The following is a 17,025-nucleotide window of genomic DNA, read 5'->3' as shown; positions in this document are numbered from 1 at the left end:
ATTCTATATTTTGTTCCAATGTCAGGAATACATAGGTGTCTTTCATACCGATTTTTCCATGTATATATTTTCCCAAATTAATTGCTATATACCCAGTACTTTATAAAAACAAAAAATTCAAAACATTCAGTTATTGGCTCTGGGTTCGTTTGGTCCTTGCTGAACCTCCAAGTCCTATATATCTCCACAACCACAAACGTCCAGCGGATGTAACGGTAAAATGCTTTCAGACAGCTGTCATAATTAGAAGAAGTTACAGGTGAAAACGTTGACACAAATGGCTGTTTTTTTCAACTAAATTTCAATTTTTCCTATATTCAACTGTTAGTTTCTATTAGGAAACCTTGAAGGATCTACACAAATGACCCCTTGCTGAATTCACAAATTTCTCTACTTTTTGCTTTCACACCCATTTCTACCATTAACTGGAAGGAGGTTGAAACTGAAAGCACAAAACAAATAAAAAAATAGGCTATGTCCTAGAAAACTGCCAAAACTGTGCAAAAAATGTTTGGTTGTCTCTGAGAACTGGGAAAATGGTGATTTCAGCCCCACAACCCCTATGTTGATACCATTTGCAGGGAAAAATCCAGACACTTCCAACAGTAGCCTTTTTCCCATGTTTCCCCCAAAAAACTAAATCTAGCAATATTTTGGCTAATTTCTGGGTCTCTCTGGTGGAATCCACAAACCCTGGGTACCTTTAGAATCTTCTTGATGTTGGAAGAAAAGGATGCAAAGTTGGCGTGGATACCTTCTGTGGTCAAAATGTTACAGGGGTATAAGCGCAAAGTACCCCAAATAGCCAAAAAAAGGCTTAACACAAGGGGGGAAAGGCCTAGCAGCGAAGGGGTTAATAAAATGCAAACAGAGAAAAGGTTGTGAAAATGTTCACCAGCTATATTTTCCTTGTTGTTTTCTCTCTGTTTGTGACACTTTCTCTTTTAATGTGTTATGTTAGTATACTGCAGCCTACCTTAAATAAAAGCGCAGGGACACTCTCTTTGAGTAGCCGCGCGCTCTACAAAAGCCATTTTAACATAACATAACATGACATAAGTATATTTAACCAAATGTGCCAAAAAAGTTATCTTTTCACAATAGACAGAGTCTTTCAAATTATTGTGTTATTCATCTGACAGCAAGGCTGTGGATATGATTTAATAGCCAGATGAAGATGTCAGATGTGCCCTTACCCATTTTGATATAAGGTTTAATTTCAGTCTAGTGGCTTCTCTTGGAGTTCCCTGTCAAACGCCAAGGAGTCAGCCCCAAAACGGTGCCGCTATCGAATCCAATAGCTTATTGGTTACCAGAAACGAAACTTGAAATTCGTAGGTCAGCATGATTGCAATTTCTTTAGTAGTTCACTTCCCCAAAAATATCTATGCTGACATGTACCCTAGGTAATCTCCCTGCTGTGTGATGGAACAATACGAGGTCACGTTGATAAAATGACACAGTCACTGTTGCATGGATCCTAGCATCATGTCAGAATCATTGATTCACGCAGTATGAGTCTACCCAGGGAACGTTGTGGGAAGTTTGAAAAAAACCTTCCAAAAGATCTTCATTTTCCTGAAAATGTGTTCATACCCTGCACGGATTTGCCTGGTTTTAATGCAGTAGATGATGGGGTTCATCAATGGAGGGATGAGGTAGAAGATGTAAGCCAAGACTTTATGAGTAAGAGGTGGGACCACATTGGAAAATCTGTGAAGCACAGACAGCAAAATAATTGGCACATAGAACAGGAGGACAGCCCAGATGTGGGACACGCAAGTGCTCAGAGTCGTGCTGCGTTCACTTCGTGATGCAATCCGTAGCACTACCCTAAGAATCAGAATATACGATAGCACAACCAGGAATGCATCAGACATCATGTTGGAAACAACAAATAATCCATAATAGCTGTGTACGTTGACATTCACACATGCAAGCTTGATGATTTCTTGATGTAGACACCATGGGTGAGTGAGGACACTGTTGCGGCAGAAAGGAAGTTGCCTGTCAAGAAGAGGCTCTGGTAGGATTAGCACAATGGCCCTGAGAGCAATGACTAGTCCAATTCTTAAAGCCATTGACTTTGACAAGATAGACACGTATCTTAATGGATTCCAGATTGCAATGAAGCGGTCTACAGACATTGCCAAGAGTACCCCTGATTCCATGATTGTAAACATGTTCAGAAAGTAGATCTGGCACAGGCAGGCGTCAATATGAATCTCTCTGGATCCAAGGAGGAAGACGCTAAACATAGTAGGCATTGTGGTCATGGACAAAGCCAGATCAGTCACTGCGAGGACAGAAAGGAAGTAGTACATGGGAGAATGGAGGCTTGGCTCTGTTTTGATGATGTACAGAATAGAACTATTTCCAAGTGTCATCACACCATACAGGGAGCAGATTAGAATGGGGATCCAGATGTCAGTGGGATCATTTTCCTCCAGGCCAGTTAAGACAAACGTTGACTGATAGAAGATGCTGCTGTTGACAGATACCATAATGCTGCAAAAGAAATTAAATGAATTCTTACAAACAGTTAAAAAATATGTATGTGTTGTAAATGAGGGAAGGTTTTTTTGCATGTACAATGACTGACAAGGCAGGATAGTCCCAGGATTAAGAAGATAAACTATCACCCCACACAATATTGTGACCTAGTGACTTATCAGTGTCCAACATATCTTAATGTAAGCCAATATATGTAAGTATAGGTTTCCTATCGTCAAGTCTACATATATCTTTAGCGCCGGGACACCCCTTTGCTGGGGCAGCCATGCGCTCTACAAGTATATATAACACAACATAACATAACATGCATCTATCTATCTATCTATCTATCTATCTATCTATCTATCTATCTATCTATCTATCTATCTATCTATCTATCTGTCTGTCTGTCTGTCTGTCTGTCTGTCTGTCTGTCTGTCTGTCTGTCTGTCTGTCTGTCTGTCTGTCTGTCTATCTATCTATCTATCTATCTATCTATCTATCTATCTATCTATCTATCTATCTATCTATCTCTGTTATCTACATTTTCACCTCTGTCAGGATATATATCAAGTAACATATGTTGAGTGGTCACCACTAGGCAGTTATTTTGGGTTTCCAAATGAAGAATGCAACACTAAGCAGAAGCTTGAGACATTTTTTGTTTTATCTTCTCACACATACTTTGTTGATTCCAAGTGTCTGCTGCAAAAGATGTTTAGAGTTCTACCATTTTTTGCATTGATTGCAGCCAAGTGAGGCATAGGGCCATATTTACAGCAAAGTAACGCAATGCAGCGCTGCAAGCCACCTTGCTGCACTATGTTACAGGGAAATGGCAGGAATGCATCAAAATTAAAAGTATACAGTGCATTCCTGCCTTTGACCCTTCTCTGATGCCATTTTAGCTGCCTAGCCCCAATGCATTCAGCCTTGCACCATGGGACGGGTCCCTCACCCTTAGATCCAGCCAGTCTATCCTCTGGGGCGACCTAGAGAATGACCTATCCACTTTCAACAACTGGGTCTATGACCACGCCAACACCATGTCTCCCCTGAAAAAAATCACACTTTCCAAGACTCACGTTCATACATGCTGTTACAGTGAAGACCTAAGAGACTTGAAGTGCTATTGCAAAAAAAAAAAGTGTTCGGGGAACTAGCCAAGATAACACCTTTACGGATACCTACAGATCCCCACTCAGAAAGCATAATGCCCAGATCAAAGTGGACAGTGGAACTACCCTATGGCTACGTCTAGAATCCTGCTCCAATTCTGGCAAATACTTTCTCAACATTGTCAGAGAATTCACCAATCAGATGGCAGCCACCAACACCATCTCCCCCTCACAGGACCTCTATAACAACCTTTCTGACTTTTTTCACTACAAAATACTCAAGATCTGTACCAAATTTGCAACCCAACCCACCATATAAGACATCACATAACCTCCCACCACCACCAGTAGCAGCCACCTCTTAATGAACCAGAGACCTCCCACCACAGAAGACACTGGCAGAATTATGCAGACCATCTATTCAGGGTCCCGCACAGATCCCTGCCCTCACCCTATAGACGTCCTGAGATGAACCCTGATCAGCCTCAAAACCATCTTAAACTCTTCCATACTTAGTGAATCCTTCCCTGATAGCTGGAAACACACAGACATCACAGCCCTCCTAAAGAAACATTTGGCAAACACAAAAGAACTCAATAACTACAGACCCATCTCACCACTTGCTCTCTTAGCCAAAGTCCTGGAGAAGGGATAACAGGCAACTTTCCATCCATCTAAAACAGTATTACCACTTGGACTAAACCCAGTCAGGTTTCCACAGCAACCTCAGCACTAAAAACCACCCTCTTGGCAGCAGCAGACGACATCCAGTCAAACATGGATAGAGGGGAAGCCACCGCCTTCATCCTGCTTGACCTTTTGGCAGCCTTCAATTTCGTCTGCCATGGCACCCTCATCGCCAGACTCCTGGACTTATGATTTCAAGGACCCACTCTGAGGTGGATTGCCTCCGTCCTCTCAAACAGAACCCAACAAGTCACACTATCCCCCTAAACTTGTGAACACAAGAAGCTCATCTGTGGAGTTCCTCAGCATAACTGTGCTCAACATATACACATCACCCCTTGCCTGTAATGTAAGAGCCCACAGCATCACAATTGTATTCTATGCCAAAAACACTCAACTCATCCTTTCCCTAATCAACAACACCACCAGGATCAATTTCATCTCCTGCACATACAGTGTGGCCAACTGGATGAGAGAGACTTCAACATGAACAAAACAGAGATCCTGATATTTGGAAACAAGACCTCGCCTTGGGACTCCACCTGGTGGCTATCCGAGTTAGGTTCCTCTTCCACGCCCATACACCATGGAAGAAAGTTCAGAAATAATCTAGATGAATAACTTATGAAAAATAAACATATCAACACTGCGATCGCATCATGCTGCCTCATACTCAGAATGCTTTGCAAGATTTTCAAAGGCTCTTCACGCCCCCAAGATGTACAGTCATCAAGGCCATCATAACCAGTAGACTCAGACTCAACTATGGCAAAGCACTCTACATCAGCATCTCCAACTAACTCATGCAAATGCTCCAGACTATTCAAAACACTGCTTTCAAAATATCGTGGACAACCCCAGAAGCAATCACATCACTACCTACCTCAATGAACTACACTGGCAAACTATCTACAAATGTTACCAATTCAAACTTCTTATCCATGTCCACAAAACCCTCCACAACACTGGTCCAGCTTACCTCAACAGTTGACTTCAACTCTACCAACCTTTCAGAGAGCTACACTTTTCCTCTCTCTCCTGAGCATGGGTCCCCCACATCCACTGAAGCAAATCCGGGAAAAGGTGCCTTATACTTCATCACTAGCAAGAACTGGAATGAACTGCCTCAAAATATCTGAACAGTTACCTCACATCTCAATTTCAGCAAGAAACAGAAGACTTGGCTGTTTAACTAAGAGCACTGCATGGCATATGTTGGTCCTCCGGCACGTCGATACCCTCACAGAAATCGATATACCATTATATAACTTAAACATCTCAGAAAATTAATTTAAAACTCTCAGTCACAGTTGTCCTGCAATCATTGAGAAAGTGTCCTTTATTCCTGTAATCAGCTCACACATCCCATTATGGCCTATACACTCAAGCATTTCCAGAATGTTATATTGGTTATCACTGGGCCCCTAGCCTGGCTCTAATCAGTGGCGTAGCTAGGAGGGCGTTCCGTCCTGAGCAGCAGTTTTTTAGGGGAGACAGTACTTCAGGTGAGGTGAGTAATTTCGGTGAGTGCAAGGTAAGTGGTTTTCTTTTTTCAAAATTTATTTTCCATCTTTGTCGTAGGTCAACTCCCCCTGCTCTTACCTGCACTGGCAGTTACTGGGCAGCAAACCCAGTGACCGCCCCTACCGGTTAAATCTCATCGACTACTCACCAAACTGAGGGTTTGTCCCAGCCAGATTTTCTCCTCTATTACAGGTGGGCCCAATTCTGAGTCATCTCAGAGTGGTCTCTCAGGGCCTCTGACAGGCACTTGCTCCATATGGACCGAATGGTGGTGGTTGGAACCATCTGGGACCTCATGTGGCCGAAAAATGCTTACCTTAGCACCCCTAGAGCTACCACTCTCAATGCGGGGATGTGGTCACAATGGCGTTACCTTTAACAACATTTCTGTTCCTCTTACACTCCAATCCACTTTAGCTTAGGCTTCCCCCTGCCCAATTAGACCAATTGGAGTGTCTCTTTGATAATTGGAGGGAGGTAGGCTGTTTGATAGTATCAGACAAGTTTGTCTGTGGCGAACTACTCTCTTAAAAGAGTTGCGTAGCAGCTTTTAAACTCCCTTTGACAGAAAAGTACAATTATCTCCTACTGCAACACTGGCTGCTACAACCTCAGATGCGACTTGCTGCTATGCCAGACCTATTTCCTATAGAGGGCTTTGTGCATTCAGGGGGCACGTTGCAGGGGTATATCTCATTTCACTATTCGCTCTTGCATACATCAGGTCCAATGCTGCCACAAAGACACACAGTCTTTTGGGACACTATGCTAGAGACACCTCTGACGGAGAAACAATGGGGATTGCTCTCTAAAGATATTAGGACATTTAACAGATCCATGCTTCTTAGAAAAGCCCATTACAAATTAATGTATGATTGGTACCTATACCCCAAAAAGCTTCATACCCTCTTCCCAGATGCTGAAGATAGGTGCTGGAGGGGCTGTGTGCTACTGGGCGACTTCTGCCATTTCTGGTGGGATTGCCCTGCTATTCAACTTTTTGGGAAATAAATCCTTGCCCCGATCAGGAAGATCCTGGGATACCCAATGTCGGATTAACTGGAACATGTCCTTTTAGGGATGCACGATCCCTGTCTGAAACATCAAATGGGGGACCGCTCCATCTTGTGGCTATGCTTAGGGGCGGCCAAAATGGCAATGGCAGCGGCATAGAAGAAGGCGGAACCCCCTCACTTTCACAATGACATGCCCGGTTGTGGCGAGCTTTTGCGCTTGAGCACATTGTAGATATAATGGGAGATGCCCGTACAGGGTTTGACTACATTTGGAGCCTGTTCGAAGTTTACCTGTCAGGGGATTGCCTCGTTTTGCCTGTGGTCCCAGACTGTGTGTGCAGCTTCTCTTCCAAACCAAAGATCCCATATCTCATGATGTTGGCCATGGGATCTTTGAGATGGCCAAGTCCTCCAGACGGACGGCTTCATCTGCCCTGGCCTTGGCTGGGTTGGATGTTGGCCCCTTTACCCCCTTCTCCCTGCTCGGTCTACCTCTGCATACCCCTTGGACCCCTCTGATTCATAGTGCACATGAGATATACATCATAGTTTTTTTATTTTATTTTACTGGGTATTTAGTTTCTATGTTAAATTGTGAACTCGTGTAAATGTGGCACAAATGCATCCAGTATTATGGTGATAGTTCGTGAAGTAACAGTTTAAAAGGACATTTGTGTCTGTGTAAGGTTTAGACCTTGCCAAGCACTTGTGAGAATGATGTGTCCTACCTTTAGCTACTTATCGCTCTTGGCTTACTGTACTGCTGAATTGAGTCTCACAAGTTGTTCACTCTTTGAAATTTAAAAAAAAAGTCTTTGACAAAAAATATATATATTGTGACTCTAATTGCATTTTCTGTGAAGCATATTTTCCTGAGGTAGTGACACCAATTCTAAATTTGCTGCAGAGTGTAATTTGAACCACCAATTTTAGTTCAAGTAAAATAAATGTTTTTCGCACCACCACCAAAGATCTCCAGATAAGTAGTAAACAAGCCACAGTTATTGCCAAATCAATAAACCAAGAGGGATCGATCTTATGCCTTCAGCTGGTTATGAAGCCATGGTTTAATCCCAGTGGACACTGACATTCAGTATTGTCTTCCACTTGTCCTGCTTATAACTTGGAGGGCAATTCTTGGAGAATTCTCCTTCCTCCAGCGGATTGTGATCAGGCTATCTTGCTTACCAACCCCATGTCTCAGTGGCCAAAACCTGAGGTGCTACAGCTGAATCAGCCCAAATATAGTGGCATTGCTTAGACCATGGAGTAACGAAGATGCCCTCTGAATACTCAGGCCATACCACTATATTTTGAATATTTATGCTTCTCTGACCAGTTATTCTACTGCATCTGTGGGTCGTGGTTTTTTTTGACCCAGAGAATAATTAGTTTAACTTTTTGTATAATTCTCTCTTGGTGTTACACTTATTCAAATATGCTTTAAATATCCATTAAGCATTTTCAAGGACATCGAACCTCAGCCTTTGGTTGCTCATTCGCCTCCAGTTGTCCTACGTCTGTGCTACTTAGGGGTAGATGATAAATTGAGCTCCACTGGTGGAGATTGCGGAGTTTAGAGTTCTAGCAAAATTCCGCCAACTGCCGCTTGGGAGGTTTTTTTCTTGCCAGCGCTCGCCAATGGTAAGTTGCCTAGCACAAGGTAGAATTCCCATCCTCTACCTTTTTGGGTGCTAGGTGGGCACCCAGCAAGATTTTTCCAATGTGGGCCGTCTGGGGCGGTCGCAAAAATTCACAGTGAAAAAGATGTTGCTCGATTAGAAAATCTACTTGAGCGTCAGCAAAACCAATTCAAGACGCAGAGCCCCTGGAATGGCGCATGGTTCAGTTTGTGCTAATTTCTCAACGTGGAACAACCACCCAGTGCTAAAATTCAGCATGAGCAGTGCGACTTGCTGGTTTCCACTTATTTGCAGAACAGAGTTTTCATGGGAGCCCTTGGATTTCCATGGAGTGAAACTCCATGAGTTCCGTCTACCCCAGTGCCAATGAAACAGCAACAATTTAAGGTCAAAACATGATCAGCAAAACACTACACACAAACTTCATGCTTCATGATATGATGCCCTCAACCAGGGTCCAAGAACATATAGTTTCCTGACAAAATATCAGCTTGAAGTTGTGTGCTCTATGTACACACTATATGAATTCTCTATGCACACTACCTTTCTTTTGTGTGTGGTCATTGGTGAAACAAAACACTTATATTGGTCCTTTTCACATCTTTGAGACAATGCTATATGTGAATAAGAATTGTTTGATTTATAGATAACAAATCTGTTTGTTTCTAGTCAAATGTGCAAACAGTGCCCTGCTGATTCTTATTCATTCTCCCGTTGTCAGGGTGGGCAGAAAACAACCAGTCTTTAGTCCTTGTGATCAGCATCTTTGCAGAAGCTCATCCCTGCCACAGTTGAGTGTCTTACTTAATCAAGTGCTGCCTTAGCAGTGGCCACTGTGGAGGTCAGGAGTGGCCTGCATCTTCTCTGAGCAAGGCTGCTATGGACTGTCGGATGCTGTTTGGCATGCTGAGGTGGATGCTCACTAGTTACAACCTACTTCAGGGCTAACTTGGATGCACGGACAGGCAGTTGCAGCTCGAATCAAGCTGATACACATGACAAGGCAGTAGCAAATCACCACAGGAGACTACACAGTCAGGAAGTTGCAGCCTGCCCTTAGCCGGAATATAAACTTAGGCAGTTGCAGCTGGACCTGGGCCAATGCCTACACAATGGCATTTGCAGCCCTAACCTGGGCTGACACACAGCAAGGCAGATGGAACCAAACCAAGGCCATGCACATTGCAAGGCAGCTCCCGGGCCTTACCCAGGCCGATATACATAATAAGACAGATAAAGCCCTCAGAAGGCTGATGTGCAGGTATAGGTGGACTTTGCTCGTTCTCACTTGGAACCGCAGGTACCAGGAAACTCTTTGCATTCGGAGTTGCTCCTCACTGCCCTCTTTCAGATAGCCCTGCTGCCTCTAGGTGTTCCTATGGCAGGTAGATGCTGGATTTATCCTCCTTGACAGTCTTTTCCCCTGTAGGAGTAAGCATACTTCTTCCCTCTCTCTTAGCAGGCAGGCATGCAAGCCTCTAAGCATTAGGCAGACTCTCAGCTCCTCCAGCAAAATATGCTTACTTTTGTCACCTAGAGTTCCCGCTGGTTGAGCAGCAGTCATTCAAGTAATCTGTGGAGCACTCACTTCCTTGGCTAGACTAGCAAAAGTTTGACTAGTCAGTAGAGAGGTACATTAATAGACCTATGTGGATCGATCCCTTGGTGAAATAATAAGAGTGCTGCAATGGTTGTCTGACAAAACATTGTGAACAACAATTTCAAGAAACTCAAATATTGTGTCAAAATATTATTTACCATGATTTTGAGTGCATGTGCTTATAAAGGAACAACCAACATATTGTGTCCAGAAAATTATGTGGGAGAATATAGCCTGGAAACAAGTAAGACTATACTTTAAGTAACATATATATTGATATTGAAATTATTGAAGAAAGTTGCTGACCTCAAGAATGAGACATCAAAAGACCCTGATACAGACAAAGTGAAGGAGTTAGGTAAACAGATGAGAAGTGGATAAAAGACCAATGAGTTGGACATAAAGCAATGCAAACAAAGTAAGTTTGCAAGAGAAAACAAGATAATGTGTCTGGCAGAATAGTAACATTGACCAAAAGTCACAAAGTGCCAAGAGAGAAATCTATAAAGCCAAATAACTGGCCACACAAGAGTTTAGGGAGGTCACAGAGTCCGAAGTCAGCAGATATGGATTCAATTACGGGTGAAACCCGTGGTCAGAAAGGATACACAGAATGTGGAAACTACAATTTTTTTAGATGAATATAGACTGTTGAGACAAATACAAAAAAAATCATCCAGGATTACAACAGTAATAAAAGAATCAGAAGGCGACAATATAGAAGGAGAATCATCTAGATTAGAAGAAAAAAGCAAAGGCAACAAGAAAGAACAATATTTCAAGGAAAAAACTATCAAATAAGGGAGGAAGAACTTCTGAATGACCAAGACAACACGCTGATTCATTTGAGTACCTGGATCCTTCTGAAGGAAGAAAAGGTGGGACTTCATTTGAGACCGAGCTTTTGTTCTATATATATATTCAAATTTGTCAGAAAGTTAAAACTGCATAAGGTACTTGCCCTTGATAATGACAAGATGGTAACATCTAACATGAATAGCATCCAGTCAAAGACATTGTACTAGAGGAAGACCTTGGCACACTAGAGACATACGATCAAGAACTCGCGCACAGTATACAGGAACAAATTAATATGAATACCATGGAGTCCTATAGGACAATTTAGGAATGGAACAAATCAGTGGCCCTTGCAATTTCAAGCCTAAATTAAGATTTATTCCACTCACACAGCATGATTCAATAGATACTTTCCATGAGGTGGTGAATAAAGAACTCTGAAAATTGAGATAATTTTGTTGATCAAGAGGAGCACAAAAAACTGACAATTGAGCAGTGGTGAAGGTTGCAAACTCTGACAGCTGCCCTCAATGTAGTAATAAAACCCTCTCATAAAGAGGGAAATGATGTTCTGACTAGTCCAGTCAAGTAACACAGCTTTATTCGATCTTATAAAAACAGACCATAAAAGCACATAATATCATTACATCTACATGTCAAATATATAAACCAATGTACAGTGTTATAAAAGAATTAAACAGTTTTGACATGATCAAAATAATCCATTGAAATAAAACTTTTAAATTTCATTAAAATCCTATAGGGCCTTTAAAAAATACATAGCCACCCGATGCTGTTTAAAATCATGATTCCTCAGGATTGGGAGAATTAATGTTTTTCTTTAATTGGAATAGTTTTTACAAAACAATAATATGTGTGGGTCCGACTGTACGGCAAAGTTATTGCAGGGACAAGGTGACAGGTCTGCCAGTTTGTATCTCTTTGCCGGATACCCCAGGAGTAATGGGTTCATATTCAGTCAGAAGCGCAATAGAATAATTTGATGCTGTGCATTATTAATGCGAGATAGATAATAGAAATCCTCCCCAGGTCTTGGAGGAACCAGATTGTAGGCAATGGAAGAGTAATGAAAACATTTCTTTCCCCTTCAATCATAATTTGCTTTCTGATTGAATACGTCCGTTATGCTTTCCTTTGTGATCCTTTTGCAGGGATCAGGGTCTTTAAATAGTTCTCCCAGACCTAGGTCATTCAGATGGACCTCTACATAATTTAACCACCCAATCATTTTGTAGTAATCCAGTTTGGAGCAATCCATGATAATAGTTTGTGTCAGGTCCACCGTAGAACTCCGCCATATTGAAAGCCACAGCAGGACTGGTGCCAATCTTATGCAATCACTAATGTAAGGAAGACCCAGTTAGAGATGTAAAATATAGTTTGAGGCTGATTGTGGTAAAGACACTCTGTTTTTAAAGAAGCTGTCCTCTACTTGCGGTAACTGATCATCATTAGCTATCCCACAGACTCCTGCCACATAAGAAATATTTTTTATTCTGTCCAGTGGGCTACCTCCCAGCTTCTTTGCATATCTTTTGACAGCATTGAGGCTCCAATCCATGCCTTTGCTGCCAATGCAGGCTTTTGTAGTTCGGACTGGACTGTTCCCATGGGGCAGAGGGTCAGAGCTGATTTGCATATCGCCATTGTCTAACCCAGGGTGGTGTGGAGTGCAAATAAACGATGGATTTGGGCCCAGATCTTTGAACTGGGATGAATGTGTGACATTGATCCACATTCGGTCCATCACCTGTTTTGTTTGCAAATTCCGCCATAAGTGCGCTGGGGATGCTCAGACGTGGATCCCAGGCACTCCACACCACTGGAGTCAAGCTAGCCGGGCTGATGAGAGGTGTTACCTCGAAACCGGTCCTGTCCTCGGATGCTTGATTCCGTTCTGGGAAGGACATGGCTTTTGTAGTTCGGACTGGACTGTTCCCATGGGGCACAGGTTCAGAGCTGATTTGCATATCAACAATTGTCTAACCCAGGGTGGTGTGGAGTGCAAAAAAACGATGGATTTGGGCCCAGATCTTTGGACTGGGATGAATGTGTGACATTGATCCACATTCGGTCCATCACCTGTTTTGTTTGCAAATTCTGCCATAAGTGCGCTGGGGATGCTCAGACGTGGGTCCCAGGCACTCCACACCACTGGAGTCAAGCTAGCCGGGCTGATGAGAGGTGTTACCTCGAAACCGGTCCGGTCCTCGGATGCTTGATTCCGTTCTGGGAAGGACATGGCTTTTGTAGTTCGGACTGGACTGTTCCCATGGGGCACAGGGTCAGAGCTGATTTGCATATCGCCATTGTCTAACCCAGGGTGGTGTGGAGTGCAAAAAAACGATGGATTTGGGCCCAGATCTTTGGACTGGGATGAATGTGTGACATTGATCCACATTCGGTCCATCACCTGTTTTGTTTGCAAATTCCGCCATAAGTGCGCTGGGGATGCTCAGACGTGGGTCCCAGGCACTCCACACCACTGGAGTCAAGCTAGCCGGGCTGATGAGAGGTGTTACCTCGAAACCGGTCCGGTCCTCGGATGCTTGATTCCGTTCTGGGAAGGACATGGCTTTTGTAGTTCGGACTGGACTGTTCCCATGGGGCACAGGGTCAGAGCTGATTTGCATATCGCCATTGTCTAACCCAGGGTGGTGTGGAGTGCAAAAAAACGATGGATTTGGGCCCAGATCTTTGGACTGGGATGAATGTGTGACATTGATCCACATTCGGTCCATCACCTGTTTTGTTTGCAAATTCCGCCATAAGTGCGCTGGGGATGCTCAGACGTGGGTCCCAGGCACTCCACACCACTGGAGTCAAGCTAGCCGGGCTGATGAGAGGTGTTACCTCCAAACTGGTCCGGTCCTCGGATGCTTGATTCCGTTCTGTGAAGGACATGGCTTTTGTAGTTCGGACTGGACTGTTCCCATGGGGCACAGGGTCAGAGCTGATTTGCATATCGCCATTGTCTAACCCAGGGTGGTGTGGAGTGCAAAAAAACGATGGATTTGGGCCCAGATCTTTGGACTGGGATGAATGTGTGACATTGATCCACATTCGGTCCATCAACTGTTTTGTTTGCAAATTCCGCCATAAGTGCGCTGGGGATGCTCAGACGTGGGTCCCAGGCACTCCACACCACTGGAGTCAAGCTAGCCGGGCTGATGAGAGGTGTTACCTCGAAACCGGTCCGGTCCTCGGATGCTTGATTCCGTTCTGGGAATGACATGGCTTTTGTAGTTCGGACTGGACTGTTCCCATGGGGCACAGGGTCAGAGCTGATTTGCATATCGCCATTGTCTAACCCAGAGTGGCGTGGAGTGCAAAAAAACGATGGATTTGGGCCCAGATCTTTGGACTGGGATGAATGTGTGACATTGATCCACATTCTGTCCATCACCTGTTTTGTTTGCAAATCCCCCCAAAAGTGCGCTGGGGATGCTCAGACGTGGGTCCCAGGCACTCCACACCACTGGAGTCAAGCTAGCCAGGCTGATGAGAGGTGTTACCTCGAAACCGGTCCTGTCCTCGGATGCTTGATTCCGTTCTGGGAAGGACATGGCTTTTGTAGTTCGGACTGGACTGTTCCCATGGGGCACAGGGTCAGAGCTGATTTGCATATCGCCATTGTCTAACCCAGGGTGGTGTGGAGTGCAAAAAAACGATGGATTTGGGCCCAGATCTTTGGACTGGGATGAATGTGTGGCATTGATCCACATTCGGTCCATCACCTGTTTTGTTTGCAAATTCCGCCATAAGTGTGCTGGGGATGCTCAGACGTGGGTCCCAGGCACTCCACACCACTGGAGTCAAGCTAGCCGGGCTGATGAGAGGTGTTACCTCGAAACCGGTCCGGTCCTCGGATGCTTGATTCCGTTTTGTTTTTAAATTCTGCCATAAGTGCGCTGGGGATGCTCAGACGTGGGTCCAGGCACTCCACACCACTGGAGTCAAGCTAGCCGGGCTGATGAGAGGTGTTACCTCGAAACCGGTCCGGTCCTCGGATGCTTGATTCCGTTCTGTGAAGGACATGGCTTTTGTAGTTCGGACTGGACTGTTCCCATGGGGCACAGGGTCAGAGCTGATTTGCATATCGCCATTGTCTAACCCAGGGTGGTGTGGAGTGCAAAAAAACGATGGATTTGGGCCCAGATCTTTGGACTGGGATGAATGTGTGACATTGATCCACATTCGGTCCATCACCTGTTATGTTTGCAAATTCTGCCATAAGTGCGCTGGGGATGCTCAGACGTGGGTCCCAGGCACTCCACACCACTGGAGTCAAGCTAGCCGGGCTGATGAGAGGTGTTACCTCGAAACCGGTCCGGTCCTCGGATGCTTGATTCCGTTCTGGGAAGGACATGGCTTTTGTAGTTCGGACTGGACTGTTCCCATGGGGCACAGGGTCAGAGCTGATTTGATTATCGCCATTGTCTAACCCAGGGTGGTGTGGAGTGCAAAAAAACGATGGATTTGGGCCCAGATCTTTGGACTGGGATGAATGTGTGACATTGATCCATATTCGGTCCATCACCTGTTTTGTTTGCAAATTCCGCCATAAGTGCGCTGGGGATGTTCAGACGTGGGTCCCAGGCACTCCACACCACTGGAGTCAAGCTAGCCGTTCTGATGAGAGGTGTTACCTCGAAACTGGTCCGGTCCTCGGATGCTTGATTCCGTTTTGTTTGCAAATTCTGCCATAAGTGCGCTGGGGATGCTCAGACGTGGGGCCCAGGCACTCCACACCACTGGAGTCAAGCTAGCCGGGCTGATGAGAGGTGTTACCTCGAAACCGGTCCGGTCCTCGGATGCTTGATTCCGTTCTGGGAAGGACATGGCTTTTGTAGTTCGGACTGGACTGTTCCCATGGGGCACAGGGTCAGAGCTGATTTGCATATCGCCATTGTCTAACCCAGGGTGGTGTGGAGTGCAAAAAAACGATGGATTTGGGCCCAGATCTTTGGACTGGGATGAATGTGTGACATTGATCCACATTCGGTCCATCACCTGTTTTGTTTGCAAATTCCGCCATAAGTGCGCTGGGGATGCTCAGACGTGGGTCCCAGGCACTCCACACCACTGGAGTCAAGCTAGCCGGGCTGATGAGAGGTGTTACCTCGAAACCGGTCCGGTCCTCGGATGCTTGATTCCGTTTTGTTTGCAAATTCTGCCATAAGTGCGCTGGGGATGCTCAGACGTGGGTCCCAGGCACTCCACACAACTGGAGTCAAGCTAGCCGGGCTGATGAGAGGTGTTACCTTGAAACCGGTCCGGTCCTCGGATGCTTGATTCCGTTCTGGGAAGGACATGGCTTTTGTAGTTCGGACTGGACTGTTCCCATGGGGCACGGGGTCAGAGCTGATTTGCATATCGCCATTGTCTAACCCAGGGTGGTGTGGAGTGCAAAAAAACGATGGATTTGGGCCCAGATCTTTGGACTGGGATGAATGTGTGACATTGATCCACATTCGGTCCATCACCTGTTTTGTTTGCAAATTCCGCCATAAGTGCGCTGGGGATGCTCAGACGTGGGTCCCAGGCACTCCACACCACTGGAGTCAAGCTAGCCGGGCTGATGAGAGGTGTTACCTCGAAACCGGTCCGGTCCTCGGATGCTTGATTCCGTGCTGGGAAGGACATGGCTTTTGTATTTCGGACTGGACTGTTCCCATGGGGCACAGGGTCAGAGCTGATTTGCATATCGCCATTGTCTAACCCAGGGTGGTGTAGAGTGCAAAAAACGATGGATTTGGGCCCAGATCTTTGGACTGGGATGAATGTGTGACATTGATCCACATTCGGTCCATCACCTGTTTTGTTTGCAAATTCTGCCATAAGTGCGCTGGGGATGCTCAGACGTGGGGCCCAGGCACTCCACACCACTGGAGTCAAGCTAGCCGGGCTGATGAGAGGTGTTACCTCGAAACCGGTCCGGTCCTCGGATGCTTGATTCCGTTCCGGGAAGGACATGGCTTTTGTAGTTCGGACTGGACTGTTCCCATGGGGCACAGGGTCAGAGCTGATTTGCATATCGCCATTGTCTAACCCAGAGTGGTGTGGAGTGCAAAAAAACGATGGATTTGGGCCCAGATCTTTGGACTGGGATGAATGTGTGACAT

General features: G+C 45.1%; 1 protein-coding gene across 1 annotated transcript; it reads right to left on the bottom strand.

The window, feature by feature from the left end:
• Positions 1 to 1,520: 1,520 nt before the first annotated feature.
• Positions 1,521 to 2,504, bottom strand: LOC147665159 (olfactory receptor 51G2-like). The gene has a single exon (XM_086949717.1). It carries the CDS (start codon positions 2,502 to 2,504, stop codon positions 1,521 to 1,523), a length of 984 nt encoding a protein of 327 aa, XP_086805843.1.
• Between the last annotated feature and the right edge of the window lie 14,521 nt (positions 2,505 to 17,025).

The sequence above is a fragment of the Lissotriton vulgaris genome, unplaced genomic scaffold (genome assembly GCF_964263255.1).
Source record: "Lissotriton vulgaris unplaced genomic scaffold, aLisVul1.2 SCAFFOLD_7520, whole genome shotgun sequence".
NCBI classification, from domain to species: domain Eukaryota; kingdom Metazoa; phylum Chordata; class Amphibia; order Caudata; family Salamandridae; genus Lissotriton; species Lissotriton vulgaris.
The sequence above is the reverse complement of the archived record's forward strand: the minus strand, read 5'-3'. Positions and strand labels throughout refer to the sequence as shown.